At 41.1% G+C, this 16,549-nt stretch overlaps 1 protein-coding gene across 3 annotated transcripts in view; it reads right to left on the reverse strand.

Moving 5' to 3' along the window:
- TBC1D9 (TBC1 domain family member 9) overlaps positions 1 to 16,549 on the reverse strand; it is a 99,689-nt gene that overhangs the window by 19,385 nt on the left and 63,755 nt on the right. For all 3 annotated transcript variants that reach the window (XM_088454723.1, XM_088454724.1, XM_088454722.1), the window contains exons 8-16: positions 15,715 to 15,885; positions 13,497 to 13,647; positions 13,198 to 13,412; positions 9,327 to 9,444; positions 7,783 to 8,068; positions 7,551 to 7,680; positions 6,491 to 6,589; positions 5,696 to 5,764; positions 4,179 to 4,419 (exon numbers count right to left, since the gene is read on the reverse strand). In XM_088454723.1, the coding sequence (XP_088310849.1) occupies positions 4,179 to 4,419; positions 5,696 to 5,764; positions 6,491 to 6,589; positions 7,551 to 7,680; positions 7,783 to 8,068; positions 9,327 to 9,444; positions 13,198 to 13,412; positions 13,497 to 13,647; positions 15,715 to 15,885 (1,480 nt within the window). The remainder of the gene's footprint in view (positions 1 to 4,178; positions 4,420 to 5,695; positions 5,765 to 6,490; positions 6,590 to 7,550; positions 7,681 to 7,782; positions 8,069 to 9,326; positions 9,445 to 13,197; positions 13,413 to 13,496; positions 13,648 to 15,714; positions 15,886 to 16,549) is intronic.

Consider the following 16,549-nt stretch of genomic DNA (forward strand, 5'->3'; position numbering starts at 1 on the left):
TTGAAAACGGGGAGTGGAAATCAGAACGCAGGCGTGCTTAAAGGTCAAAACCGGCGTTTTATGGGTGTGCATATTTAAAACAGCAGCGTCATTGACCACGTCACTGGGTTTTTTTTAAGCCAGAACTGTTCGCAAAATTGTGGTAGCAAAAACCAACCACAAGAATAGCGAGCAGTTCATACGCTGGTCGATGTACTCGATTAATCTAATAAATAGCGGACATGACGTATGGTGCGAGCGGCCAGGGGGCGTTTTTAACAAATAAACGAGCGTATGTTTTACTCGCTCGTTCAGACTTAGAGGTGTGAACAGACTGCAATTTGCGAACGGATCATTTGAATAGCCACCCCTTGTTTTTGAACGAACGACCGCAAATAGCGAACGGCTCTGAATCAGGCCCATGGTTTGCTCCAGATACAAAGTTACTTGCTTTTTTTTTTGCTTTGCTCTCAACTCAGAATCAGCCCCATTATGTGTTATTAGCGTAAAATTGTACTCTGGCCACTAGAGGTCAATCATGCCTGGCTTACAACATGAAATATTGCATACTCAACTTTAACCACTAGAGGTCACTCATACCTTGTAAATTTCAATCCAACAATGTTTCAATTTATATTTTTTTGTTTAGAACTATTTACTGTAAATATCAACTCATTACACAGAATTATACTATTGCTGGGTACATATATGTATATACACTCAAGGGAGCGCTGAATTAATTAATAAATGTAATGCATATATAACATTACATGTAAATACATCAATAAAATTAAGTTAAACGATACAGTATAACCACTGATGACTGCCAAAAATTAGTCGCTTGAAAAAGGTCATTCAAAGGATCCTGTGGAAATCCACTAGTGCACAGGTTCTCAAACTCGGTCCTCAGGACCCCAAACAGTGCATATTTTCCATGTCTCCTCACAGAATCACAAGTGAGATATTCACTCCACCTGTGGATCTTTTCAAATATGCCAGTGAGTAATGAATACACCTGTGCACCTGCTGGGTGACCTGCAAAACGTGAACTGTGTGGGGGTCCTGAGGACAGAGTTTGAGAACCACTGCACTAGTGGTATAGAAATTTGATTAGCAGAGCCAGTGTGTTAGTATGATTTGCATCCATATAGTCTCACCACTCTTAGGGAAATCCTGAGCAAAGGCAAAGTCCCCAGATAGTACATGTGGTAGGGCAATCTTCTGTGAATTACGTTCCCCGTCTGATAATCAGAATTGCCGCTTGCCAATGTGATGACGTCAGCAGCAGTGGGAGCAACACATCAGTGCCCAGATATGAGAAGTAGTCATAGCTATTGCATAAAAACCGGAGGTTTTGCATCCGTAACACCACAATCTTTAAACAGATCCACTTGTCAAGCAGCCAGTATTAAGTCCACAAACTTAACATGTTTCTCCGTTATTAGACCATACAACGGTTTCCTCAGAAGATACCTTGTAAATTTCAATCCAACAATGTTTCAATTTATATTTTTTTGTTTAGAACTATTTACTGTAAATATCAACTCATTACACACAATTATACTATTGCTGGGTACACACTGGAGGATATATTGTCCCAACTGACCAACGATATATCTTATCGTTCACAGATATATCTAGTTGGTCGTGTAGCTAGTAGATGCGATATATCTGAAAAATATATTGTGCACATCAGTGTGTGTGTACAGGCAACCTACCCATATGCTGGCCGCATGGTGTCATAACTGGTTCCTGCAGCCAGAATATTGTTTGGCCGATTGGTAAGTGTGTATGCACAACTGATCCATTGGCAAAGTGTGTACTCCACATAAGAATGTTTATTCATTCACAATAGTTCCTGGTCAGACAGAGCTTATAATCTGATTTCTCTATCACAAGCACAAAGCTGCACACACCCACCCATTTATTTGGGAGTCAGTTAACCTTCACAAACATTGAGAGAACATACAAACTCCACACACAAGACTTTCTGGTGAAATTCAAAGCAATGTAGAATGTGTCACCATGCATATTTTATTATGTAATTTAGTGGCATTTTAACATTTTGAAACTATTAACATGTAATTTGTGATCTTTTGATGTATGGAGCTGGGAATTGAAATTCAGTTTTCAAGCTCACCTTTTCTTTCTGTTTCTGGTCTTTATAGTAACGTGGGCTGCAGAATCTGGCCCACCATAGGCGTATTTATAGTGGGCGCAGGGTGTGCAGTGCACACGGGTCTCTGTGTCCAGGGAGCAGGAGAGGCGTTCCACTGCATACCCTGCACCCATAGTATACTTACCATGTGCCGTCAAACGGGTCCCTCCTTCATTACAGCTCCATCTTCCCAGTGCTCTCTGGATGCGCCATCATCTGCCAGGCACAACTGCTGATTGGCCAAACCCCAGGACCGGGCGCACTCTGATTGGTCTATCTATTTCCCAGTAACTACAAAATATTTCCACTGTACCGTAATGTGTCCTACTCATCCACTTTCCAAACAAGATGGCATGTGGTACGGTACAATGTAAATATTTTGTAGTTACTGAGAAAATTTGTATTGACAGTAAAAACATTCATCAGACTGCCACCCCCAGCAAATGGTGCCCCTAGGCACGTGCCTCACGTAGCTTAAAGAGCACTTGAATTACATTTTAATATCAATGTTTAAAAATATCAAAACACAGTGAATTAAACATACACATTATTTATAAAACATATAAGTACATACAAGTAAAATTATTACCCCATATATTAAAGCTTTGTGCACAAGAGTATATGTATATACATCAATGTCTCTTTGACAAGAACAGTGAATTTATATTCAAGAGGTATTTGACACAATTAAGTGTCTGCGGCTGTTGTTAATCTGTATTAATCGGAATCCCAGTGCTCCTGTAATGGATGCAGACTAAAGGCCCCCATACATCAGAGATGGATTGCAGCAATCGTGCAATTTGCAATCGATTGTGTATAAAAATCTGCAATGTATGGGCTTCACAGATCGCAGATTGCAACCAAAAAGTGATTGGAATTGTTTAATCTGATTGTCCAACATGTTGGATTTCACAGATCGATTGGGGCTGTAGATTGCTAGTGTATGGAGATGATCAGCAGATTTGCAGACCGTTTCTAGCAAAATGATGGGCCTTTCAAGATTGGCAGATCTGTGTTTGCTGCAATCGATCTGCAAATCACTGAAACAGATCTGAAGTGTATGGGCGCAGATTGCTCGATTGGGAAATCCTAAGATCGGGCAATAAATCTTCAAATTGTTCAATTGTGGTTTTCAGATTGCTGATGTATGGGGGCCTTTACTTCATTATAATATCATTCCAGACTGTTTATTCCAATAAAGGTAAGTCCCCAGCACACCTGATCCTGGCAAAATAGAAACTGCAATATTGAAAAGTTCCCAGTATACCCCTGGTTATCGCCTATCCTCAACCTCCCACTTCGCTTCCAGCTGTGTACTTAGCAGTTTCACCTTACCCCGGCCGGGATAGTGATGAAGGTGTGGGACTTGCGCTGCTGCAGCGGGGAGTGAGAGCGTGCCTGGGTTTCTTTGGTATTGAAGAGACGTCTGGAGATGCGGCTGCTGGAGTCCTGGGATAAAGTGCTTATGCTAAATTCTCTACTGTGTCAAGTGCTGGAAACTCCACTGACTGACTAGTAATAATAATAATAATAAAAAAAATACACTTAAAAATAAAATGATCACTGGCCTATTCAGCACCCAGTGACATAGCACCCAGTGACAGCAAGCTTATTGACGCTTACAGGTGCTCGAGGATCTACAATCTCCAGCATGCCAGTTTACTTAACTTCTCTCCCAGCACATCGCAGGGATGGGCTTCCATCGGGGCCCATGTCCCTACATGCACACTTTCATCCATAGGGGCGGTATGATCACATACTGCAATGCTATCATGGGCGCTAATATCGCACACAGATCACATTGCTTATGTGATCATTGATAAATGGGCCCCTAAATCTTATGCATAGGCGATAAGCATTCCCCAAGTATAGAATGGATTTGAGAGTTACATTAAAGCTATTATTAGAGTAAGAGTTATTATTAAGTAATATACTTAATGAATAACTAAAGCGATGTGAAGAACAATGACAATTCATGAATAGTGTGCTGCTATATGCTTTACAACTGTCCAAAAGCAATTCTCTCCAAACTTATACTCACTTAGCCCAGAGACAAACTCCCGGAAGTTGATAAAACAGTCCCCATTTTCATCTAGAAGCCTGAAGAGACGGACAGCCATGATATCTGTGTGTGTACCACATGCCCATGGAAAAAGCAGGACAAACATGCTTTTGAATTGTTGGAAGTTTATGCGGTATTGTTCGAGATAAGGAAGGGCAAGGTCATGGCGTTCAATGAAGCTGCTGTTGCCACCCCAGTAGCAGCTGGTCAGGTGCTCAGCCTGAAATAATAGAATATTTAAACAGTCAATTATAAATGTAAACATTCACCAAAGCAGCGTGTGACGAGAGGAGGGTCCACTAGCCTATCATTAGTCCTGTATCTTATCTCGTCCAGAGTAGTGGCACAGACATTGTAGTTTTTATAGCCTTCCATCACTACTCAGCATAGCTGCATGACCAGTGATTATACTTGTTGCCCGCCTGTTATGCTGAATACTTGGAATATTGTAACAAATTTTAACAGCATATTTAATGTTGCAAGGTTTGTGGATATTACTGTAAAGCTGGGTACACAATGGACGATTTATTGGCCGTTCTATCAAATGGGCGAGCACATAAGCGGGTGTGTACCACCTGATAGGTGTGTGAACGTTGTCGTTCACAGACATATTGCATCTGCTCTGCCGCACAGCAGATGGCGGATGTGCAGCTGCTGGCGTGTACGGGCGGTCCGCCTGTGATGAACAAATACAAATGCCGCCCAGCTGTGATGCAAGGGAACACACATCGAGTGCGGATCTGTTGGCACAGTGTGTACCCAGCTTTACTGTATTTGGGAGGATGCCTTTGTTCCTTATGTAAATAGATGGTGTTAAATTTACAGGACAGGGAATCTATCCCCATCATCTAACTCACTCCAAAACCACCACCTATGCAAATCAGCAGGACTGGAGATAACTGGGTGTTAGCTCAGTGTTGGATGTTCAAGCCTTCATGAACTGAATGGTACCTACTGTTCTCAAGTAACCTTTAACTCAAAAAGGTAGAAAATAAGACAATACTTAGATGATTACGGTGACTATTTCACACAGATATTTGAACTGAACAATATCTATGCTGAAAGCTGACAATGACTGACTGTGGTTGGTGACCCTCTCTCCTGGACATGACAAAGGTGATAAGAGGCTGCAGAGAGCCTCAGGAGAGGAGTTGTAGTTGTACATTTTCTCGGAGGAACTAGCTTTGACATTGTGGCTTATGCCAGGTGCATCAAGGTCATGTGTAAAATTAAAAAGGTATGATTGTATTACTGCTATTGTGGCTATACACTCATGATCCTAGAATTTCACCCATACAGAATGTTAAAATTAGATCTAAACGGGATAAGATATTTTAAGGAAATTAAAAGGGGTAAAGAGTGAAGAAAGTACAGGGGTCTTTGCCACTGAAAAGCTTCATTCTGCACTCAAAGAGACTAGACTTTAACAATAGGAAGACAAAGAAAGTTGAACATCTTCATATATTTTTTGGCTAGCCCATCATTTTAATGTGTACCTTAAAAAGTGCATACAGTTCTTCCAACTCATCAATAGTGAATGCAGTGTCAGTCACGATAGTGCGGACCTAGCAGAAAAAAAAATGTTTTATCACCGACAGATATGCAACCATAGGGACACCTATTTGCTACACAGAGAGTGGGCTGGCTGTATCAATATTAATAGATTTTAAAAATACATATTCATTTTTATTTTTTTTATAATTATTTCCTTTACAATGTTCATTTACAGACACTGTTTATTTCTTTTCTTGTTCAAGGTAGTGTGTGCTTATTGCAGCTACAACTTTTTATGTTATTTCATGTCTGCTGTAGTAATAGGTAGGCGTCCTTAATGTGTAGCGTAGTGACCCCCAGTCCATGGAAGGTGCCAAATTAGTCTTTGTGCCCCTAGCACACCACTCCTTTAGTTCTGTATTGCACTGTTGTACCTTACTGACAAAGCCCATTTGTGTATCTACACTACTGATGTTGCATGGTTTCTATCCAGATACTATAAAGCAAGTAATGCAGTCTGTGTCCTATATAAGCATGGACCCGCCTTAAAAGTGAACTGCAGACAGGGTTCACTGACAATGAAGTTCATTAGAAGCTGGGGTAATTCTTTGATGTGGGTAAGTTATGCCTATACTAGAGGTTGGTACTGAGCACCCCCAGCTGATACCGAAGCAAGCAGACTACCAGTTTGGTATATGTCCATTATACCAAAGTCAAATTACATACACACATACAGACAAGTAGGAACATAATCAAAACAAAAAAAACAAAACTATAATCCTTCATAAAACACATACCACATTTCGCTTTGTAGTGTCCTCAAGGGTCTGTATCACTTTTAGTCTTTGTTTGAATCTCATTTGTTCTATAAGATCTGCTTGTATTGATCCAAATTTCTACAGTGGTACATATATTAAAAAAGACAATTTTACCATATATGTTGACATGTCAATTTTCTATGTTTCACAAACAATTAAATAATGACAAAAAAGTAACACCATTGTGACTATTAAGTAGTGATTATAGCACAACTGTTAATTTAGAAATATTTTCCAGTTTTAAAACATTTTTTAAGTCAATAGCTGTATAATCAAAATGCTAAACAGATTGAACTTAAAATAAATTATTTTGTCCCCATACGTGAACTTCCTAAAAATGGATATTGCTAGAATACCATAAACCAATACCATGTACTATACATACGTTCTGTTTTGTGATGCTGTTAGTGTGTGTGTGATTTACTGTACGTATATTATATAAATATTGTCACTGCCAGTTGTAAGTAGTGGAACAACCAAGTACATTGCTTCTCAGATGTACAGTGTAATCTCACAAATCAGACAGATTGCAATAGAAGATGACAGGGCCAGGATCTCACTGCAGCGCAATTCAGGGACTGACTGCAGCGCAATTCAGGGACTCACTGCTCGATATAGGTAGATTGAGGCCGACAGTTTCTTCCTTGGCCATCCAATCAGAAAATCAAAAGAATGCATTTGTAGAAGTTTTTTTTAACAGTTATATCATCGGAATGGTCATGCCTACACACTATACTATAAATCAGGCCAATAACCTGATCACTGGCAAATCGTCCCAATAATTGTACAGTGTGTACTTAGCTTCAGAAATTTTCAGGGTGAAGCTGCAGCCAAACAAGCGAAAGAGGACATCTGGGACAATCGGCTTTATATGCTGGGAACAGTTAGCCTCAGGGAAAGGGTTTAATGGCAGCAGAGCTGGAGTGGAGCTTAGTCTTTAGAAAGGAGCTGATTTCTATGGGAAGGGCCATTGACTTTAGAATAGCTGGAAGATCTGATAGTCAGTTGGATTGAAAGTTGGTGATACACTGGAGCTTACCTGGTAAGAGTCAGCAATCAAGGTAAATATGTCCACTTCCGGGTAAGGCTCCACATAGTCAGTGAGTAAGGAGTGGAGATGAGGAATTGGGGGTAATGGGCTATCTTTGTTACTCACACTGTCCAAATACCTTTGAAATAACAAAAAACAGTTGTAAGTAAAGTCTAACTGTGAATTCAATACACTCCTGGAAAGTTTGTTGCGGAGAGACAGAGATACATTTATACTATACCTTCCTAGGACAGTCATCGCTTCTCCATCATCTTTACAGCTTAGGAGTTTGTCCACATTGGCCTCTAACACCGCAAGTGCGAGCTGGAATATGACCTTAATGCCTTCATAAAAAAAACAATCCACCACTACCACAGCACTTTCAAAGGGCATTACGCTGAGGAACAGGGTGAGGAACCATGAGAGGGAGATGGTGGAAATCACGCCCAGTTCTTGCATACAGTCATAAAGCTGAGGCACATAATCGTGGGCCAACTCCTCAAACACGCCTTGATCCACAAGGGCTCCTAGTAAAAGAAAGAACTTTAAATAGGACACCCACAGTTTGCTATAGAAGGCTATACAAATATAGTGCAGAACAACATTTATAGCTATAGAATTCACTTGCGGTAACTGTGCTAAAGGGCAGTTGAATATTTGCCAGTCTGTAATAGAAGGGCATAACATGTTTGTGAGTGAGTATCACCTGGGTAAATGTGAATGGGTCAGTGCACAGGATTTACTACACCTTTGTTATCCACAGCGGAGGAAGTCATGAAGGGAAGAGCATTGTACCAGTAATGGTACATTATTATGGACAGGGCCCCAGTCACTCACAAATGATTTTTGGCTACATCAGTAAATGATCCACACCAAAAATATTTAAAGAATAGCCCCTGGCACAGGTTTTCTTTTTCTTTAATGATCTGATGAAATAAAAATGAGAAAAAGGATTGGTCTTAACTTTAATTTAATTGCTAGGAGTCAAATAAATGTACTTTTTATATTGGTCAAATGAAGAGAACTATTATTTTTGGCTTTTTTATATGCTCCTGTAACTAAGTAAGCGACTTTATATTTCAGATTACATTCTGTGCTTTTCAGCCATGTAACTGAAATAGACAAGCAGCATTTCCTATTTGTTTTGCCCTGGGATATGATCTAGCTCTGCTGCACCCTCTGTGTTGGAGTACAATTGTATGTAGTAAGCAGGTTCATTAGTTCTTACATCTGGGATATAACAAACAACTCTGCTGACAATATTGGAATGAACACATAAAAGTCAGATAAAAAAAATATATAAATATATTTATTTAGTAAAAGTTGCCCAAGTCAATAAAAGTATTAAACGGAGTAGATCCTCATCCAAATTTCATACACACACATAAAATACATACATACATATATATATATATTATATATATATATATATATACACATACATTTACACTAGAACCGTGCGTAATCAGGAACTTCCGGTATGATGGACTCTGCGGGAATGGCAGCCTGGACCCTGGCGGCAGGGATGGTTACTTAATGGGGGTAAGTGAACCTGTTGTGTTTGTTTGTATCTATCTGTGGTGTTGGCTTGAGAAAGGTGGTTGCACCCCGAAACACTTGCTAGTTATATATAATATACACATACACACACACAGTACATACACACTCAACTTGTGGAATAAGGACATGTAATCTTTAACTACTATATAAATCTATGAAATTACAATAAAAGTACAATAATGTTACCAGTCATAATAAGTAGAAAACAGTTTTATCACCACGCACCAACAACCCTTGTATTGTAGTAGTCAGGGAGCATGCGCTCACATAGAGCAACAAGCAGCCAGAAGGCCTCTTCCTCCTTGGCGTACAGAAGAAGCACCGATGTAACTATATTCATAGCCTGCAAGTAAAAAAAAATAAGTTCTACACAGGTTAAAAGCATTATATATAATGTTTAGCTTTGTGTACAAAACACATACATACATAAGAGTTGTAATTGGTAACTAAGATCTGGCAAAATAGTGTACAAATTCATTTATCAGGCCCTAGATTCGAGTTAGACAGAAGACAGTCAATTGCTGGGGTACTATCGGTACAGAGTGCCAGTCCAAGCATAACACACGATTCCTCTCTTGCTTTATGATCCACATTTTACCAACATAAAGCACAAAAGTGCAGAGTAGCAACCAATGAGACATTTACTTTAATTGATTAAACTTGCAGTAGATCGATGAAAGAGAACTGCTGACTGGTTGCTGTACACATTTGCTCTTTCGTAGTAAAAAAAACCAAACCCTTAGTATCATGTGGACAAAGCGGTGGAGTTAGGGATATATTGTCTTGACCGTCAAAGCATCTTGTTCCGTTGAATTTAGAAATTATTATAAACGACAGTATAATGATATAGTATAAAGTCACTGATTACTTTTGGTACGTTTTGTAGATTAACACTGTACCAGGTACAGCAACCTCAGCTCTAGACAAATAAGAAAATGAGTAGCAATGAAGAGCATATATTTAGAATTATAACATATTGGCACTATTGCCTTCTTGATTTTAAATACTAATAAATCACCAAGTACAGAAATTGATACACCTTATTTTGTACAGACATCACTCATATTACCACCCACAATGTACTTTCTACCCAGATAGATTTCTCAAACAATGGAAATTTTATGTAATTTATACAAAAAAAAAAAAAAAAAATGTATTCGTGCAACTGGGTCACGGGCAAAAATATTTGCAAAATTGTTCTCCTGCCGTCATCTAATTTGAAGGAAAATGAAACCATAAAGGAAATCAAACAAAGTAAAACTGCTGACTTCCACAGCTAACACCCACAGACAGCATTTGTGCTTCTGAATGTACAGATTAATATTATAGATACATCAGGAACATGCCTTCTTGTTATTGCATGCAGGTATCCATGTGACATACAAATAATATACATTTAATTTATAAAGTCTCAACATTGCAAAAGCACACCTATTATAATGCTCCAAGCTATAATGTGGTACGATGCCCAACAAAGTATATTATTACCATTTGTACAATTTTCAAAATAATATTTTATTTGGCTATATAATTTATTCAGTGTGCCTTATACTTTACCAAATTTTAGCTATTCTTAACTTTCCTGAACATTGGACCGAATTCAATTCAATGTGAATATGAATAGCCGTGGGAGGGAGCTCCCGCAGCTATTCAATACAACGCGCTGTTTGGGCAGCTCCCTCCCGTGGCTATTTATCTACGTATTGAATTCGGCCCATAGTTTATAATCAATTAGAAATCATAATGGACCTTTATGACTAAGGGATCTATTTAGCAAGACACTGTGGTAACTATCATTATGTATTGGTCCATACAGATACATACATACAAACATACACACATACTGTAGTACCGTCACAATTTACTACTGGGGGCATTGCATAAGGGGCACTATTACTGGGAGCATTGCATAAGGGGCCCTACTACTGGGGGGGCATTAAGGTGCATATGGAATGAAAAAGAATGTTCCCAGAGTGATGAGAAACGGTGGCGTCATGTTGGCATGTCCCCATTTTTCAGTGGCCAAGCCCCTTGTTGCATTTTTTGGTGTGAACACAGTGTGGGGGGGGGGATGCATTTTCCATCTTGCCCTGGTCGCCAAATGCCCTAGTTACGCTACAGCCATTGGAATACAAAAGTCTGGCACACGATAAAGTCCTCTTCACCATTAAAGATAGTGGCCAAAACCTTAAAAGCACAGTGCAAAAGCCGATATGTGACGTCACACCACAGTATTTATGGGACAGCACATGGATTTGCGAGATGGGTACAAATGCGGGGGGTGATTAAGTCTGCACTATCAGATTGGAGGAGATGGACAGACCAGATCCACATTTTTGCATCCATGTCCAAAAATTTTTTTTGCAGGATAATACTAACAGGTTGTTGTATCAAGCAGTGAAAAGTGTGGAGAAGTGGACGAGTGAAGAAGTTGCCCAAAGCAACCAATCCGCTTCTACCTATCAATTTATAGAATGTACTTGATAAATGCTACCTTGAAGTTGATTGGTTGCTATGGGCAACTTCTTCACTCGTCCACTTCTCCACACTTTTCACTGCTTGATACAACAACCTGTTAGTATTATCCTGCAAAAAGCAACCAATCCGCTTCTACCTATCAATTTATAGAATGTACTTGATAAATGCTACCTTGAAGTTGATTGGTTGCTATGGGCAACTTCTATACTGGTCCATTGCTTGATACACCAACCCCTAAAGGTGATAAAAGAGGTGGAGCTTTCCCTTTTCACACTGTAAAATGACTCCACTTTCTGCTTCCTCTGGTGACTGAGATAGGGCCATATCCTATACTTTCAGAGCGGATCTATTCTTGCACCTTCCTATCTCTAGATGATCTTTGGCTAATGTAACAAACACACAAAGTGACAAACCAAGCAAGGTTTTAGGAGGAAAACAGGAAAAACTAAATTGGTAATCTTTAATTGACAGTAAATTGGTCTCTGAAGTGAGTTTCCACTCTTTACAACATGAATGTTCAGATGGATCCGCAAACCTAAGCAGGTGCTAATCCGGTGGAAGTTACAGAAACCATGTGACACACACTTTTTTACTGTTCATAAAATGACACGGTCACTGCCTTCAATATTTAGTTACCCGTATTCCTTCTCCATACTCAGTGATGCAAGTATAGTAAGTTTACTCTCTTGCAGGTGCACGCATTGAAGGTGCGTACACAAAAATTGGGCATGGTGTTAGTCACCCTCGAGGCATGCCCAGCTCTCCGGGAGAGTAACTTATGGCCAAGGGTCCGTCTTGCTGCTGAGCGCTGTGACTCACATGTTGGTGCAGCTAATGGCACCGGCAGTAAGGTGTTAGGGAGTATCGACTCCTCATTTCTAGCACCTAGCCAGGAGCCCTGTTCCTCAATCCCAATACTAATTCAACTGCATCAAAAGTATTTGAACCAACCCCAATGTAGAACTGCAACATCCTATCCACAATCAGAGGAAAACCTGAGAACTGTGCTGCAGACTGTCCATTGTATACAGAGACCTTACAGACTATGCAGAGATGAATGTTACATGGATAAAATACTATGGCCCCCATTTATCATCGATGCATAACCCCTTTAGCGCTCGCTAAAGGGGTTATGGCAGGTTTCTAGATTTAACAAACAGCGGTAATCTAAGATTACCGCTGTTTGTGAAACATCACTCTCGATATCTTTTAAATGGCTAGAGTGATGCAGGGCCCATTGCCTGCAATGGAGACCCGGCGGTGCTTTTCCGGCTTCAGCGAAGCCTTCCAGGCACTGCCGTGTTCCCGTGTCATGCACATGCGCAGACGGACCGTCGCGCATGCATATAACAGCGGAGCCCCATCACTGGCAGCGTTATGCTGCCAGCAGCCCAGCAGAGGACCTCGCCGAGGATGAGAACTTCACTGGACATCGCCGGAGGGCTAAGTATTGTTAAATACCAGTAAATTTTTTGTTTGCATCACAGTGATACTAAACACAAATGACACTGGTGTTTAATATCGTTGATAAATCGGGGCCATTATCAACTTCCAAACAGATTTCATAACAACTTGCTTGTTTGCCAGTCATTCCAAACATTGGTGCATTGGAACTTACTTGGCAGTACCCAATGTTTGGGTTCCGGAAGGCATAGGCAGTGAGGACTCTCCTCAAGGCGGAGATTCCAATTTCATTTTGGAATGCAGGATGTTCTGGGAGGGAACGGTGTAAATCCCTTTCTATCTCCTCTGTGGCAAGGTTATATTTACCCATAGACTTCTCCACCAGCTCTTCATAATACCCTGGATGTGTTGCCATTTCATTTATAGCACCTGATAATATTAAGCAATGTGTTATTGTCAAGTTATAACAAGCATGTCCTGCTGTACATGGTTACTGATGTTCACCAGTCTTACCAGAAAACAGCAGCCACAGCTCCCCACGCATGCTCTCTGGGATCCCTTTCAGCACCAGGTCCCGTGTTTTCTGTGTGCGATACATGCATATACCCTGGCCATACTCCGCAAAGTGCATCTTCCATGCCTGCTCCTTCAGAAACTCTTTAGCCTTGCATGAAATTTAGGAAATAGAAAATGTAAAGAGCAAATGAAAGAGAAAAAACGTGCACACAGAGAGAGATACCTGTATTTTTAAAACAATATTTGAAGACGTGAGAACAATAGAATACGGCCCATAATTATACCATGCCACTCGTTATTGCACAATATAAGCACTAAAGCTGCAGTTGTATTGTTCTCTTATTCATCAGTGAAAAATGATTTTGGCAAAGATACAGTATTATGCAATAAGCAATTTACCGTGTTTGGAATTTTTTTTAGCACGTCATAAACTAAAGCTAATGTATTCACCTACTGTACTAATATAAATGTCTGGTCCCACTGATTCATGCTCACTGGAAGTCTTCTATAAGCAAATATCTCACAGTTTATCAGCAAACTTCATGATACATCCAAAATGAGATGCAGTCACCATGTCCACGTGCTGTTGAAATGTCGGCATGGAACACGTAGACATTTGCAAAGTGTTGACATGTGAAATAGGGTTAGGCTGCAAGGGTGGGACTAGGGTTAGGTTGCTGTGTGGAGGATTAGGGTTAGATTGCTGGGGGAGGATTAGGATTAGGCTGCCGTGGGGAGAATTCGGGTTATGTTCATGGGGGGGGTTAGGGTTATACTGCTGGGGGAGGATTAGGGTTATGTTCCTGGGGGGGGGTTAGGGTTATACTGCTGGGGGAGGATTAGGGTTAGGTTGCAGGGGGGGATTAGGGTTATGTTCCTGGTGGGGGGGTTAGGGTTATACTGCTGTGGGAGGATTAGGGTTAGGCTGCCGTGGGGAGAATTAGGGTTATGCTCCTGGGGGGGGGGGGGGGTTAGGGTTATACTGCTGGGGGAGGATTAGGGTTAGGTTGCAGGGGGGGGGGGAATTAGGGTTATGTTCCTGGGGGAGTGGGGTTAGGTTTATACTGCTGGGGGAGGATTAGGGTTAGGTTGCAGGGGGTGGGGATTGGGGTTAGGTTGCAGGGGGGAGAAATAGGGTTATGTTCCTGGGGGGGGGGGGGTAGGGTTATACTGCTGTGGGGAGGATTAGGGTTAGGTTGCAGTGGGGGGATTAGGGTTATGTTCCTGGGGGGGGGGGGTTAGGGTTATACTGCTGGGGGAGGATTAGGGTTAGGTTGCAGGGGGTGGGGATTGGGGTTAGGTTGCTGTGGGGAGAATTAGGGTTATGTTCCTGGGGGGGAGGGGTTAGGGTTATACTGCTGGGGGAGAATTAGGGTTAGGTTGCAGGGGGGGATTGGGGTTAGGTTGCAGAGGGGAGGATTAGGGTTCAGATAGGTACACATTAGACAATGTGTACTCAGCACGATCTCATGACTGACGAGACCCGGGAAGGGGGGGCCGGCATCAGCAACTACATACACACTTGCAGATGCCAGCAGCGACACGGGGGGTGAGCTAGCAGGGGCCGTGCTGCATTCAGCAGCATGGCATCACCAGCTACATCCTCAGATCTCTCTGTATGTACAAAAGATCCGAGGATGCGACGGACGACACGCGGGAGCGCGCATCGGCATTGTGCACGCACACTGGACGATATGAACAATTTGTCGTTCCGATGAAATTAAATCGGACAAATAGTCTAGTGTGTAGAGGCCTTTAAGTTTAGGGTTAGGGAATTTACCACTCTGAAAGTTTAAATGTTGTTATTATGTAATAGCGATTAGTATGATGGCTGTGTAGGTAAAATAACTGCAAGCGCAAACACTATTTGGAAATAATAATAAAAACCATAAAAAATATAAAAAGTTAAGGGGCTACAATGTATGCACATGATTAAAAACCAAGGTCCACAATCAGCTGCTATAAACTGGGCAGGTATATGGGATCGCTCTCTAGCTGCTCACTTCACTACAAATCAGCATCACCGCTGCCAGCCTGAGCCTCGTTATAGCAAGAAAGCAGTAATAGACGTTTCATAGGGACACTAATGTGCAGATTGGGAATGTGAGACTCATTAAAACACATTGGACTGGCCAATATGAGAAAACTAGTTTTTTGCTTTGCCAGGTTCACATTCCATACAATTAAACCATGTTAGTGCTGTGCTGCTGATTACCAATTTGGGGTTGAATTCCTCCGGCGACCTCCTGCGATACATGGTCATTAGCGTCTGTGTGGCAGTTGGAGCACTGTTGCCATTAATGTTTACTTGTCGATTTCCATCTGCTTCTGCTGCCAGTCTTTGTACAGGACTGCAGGAAACAAAGCTGCTGGGCCACGAATAAACCTGGAAAATAAATGGACTTCGATATAGTAAGCTTGTAAGCAGGACCCTCTTACCTCTATGTCTGTCTGTTATTACCCTGTTTTGTTCTATAAATGTTTCCAATTGTAAAGCGCAACGGAATATGCTGCGCTATATAAGAAACTGTTAATAAATATGTATATATAATAAGACCTCACACTTACAATGCAACTAATCAACTAGGAATGCTTTTGGGATACCCAACAATATAAGGGCTGGTAGGAGACCATTTAACAAGTTAACATTATTTTACCTGACCACTTAATGACTTACTATGGTGATCCCCCCCACTGTTCTTGGCCACCAGTCAGTGATGAATTTCTTTTTATTGTCAGTTACTTTGTGGAATAAGGTGAAACCTACACAAACCTGCACCTATGTACAGTAAGCACATGGATACATTTGAAAGAACTGACCGGCCACCATTAGCACAGTTAGATGATGACCCCATACCAGTCATCCAACCACATCTACCATTTATCCACCCTGACAGTTGAATATCTGATTGAGGTCAGTTGCCTGTTCAGGCCGGCACACTGATTTGCATCAAAACAGTCAGCACCACATCAGGTTTCCTTATATTGGGTGTAGAATATATTGTATTATTTGTATTACAACAGTCGGAACATTGAGATCACACAGGATT

Source organism: Taudactylus pleione, unplaced genomic scaffold (assembly GCF_031769625.1).
Source record: "Taudactylus pleione unplaced genomic scaffold, aTauple2 ptg000628l, whole genome shotgun sequence".
Taxonomy (NCBI): Eukaryota; Metazoa; Chordata; class Amphibia; order Anura; family Myobatrachidae; genus Taudactylus; species Taudactylus pleione.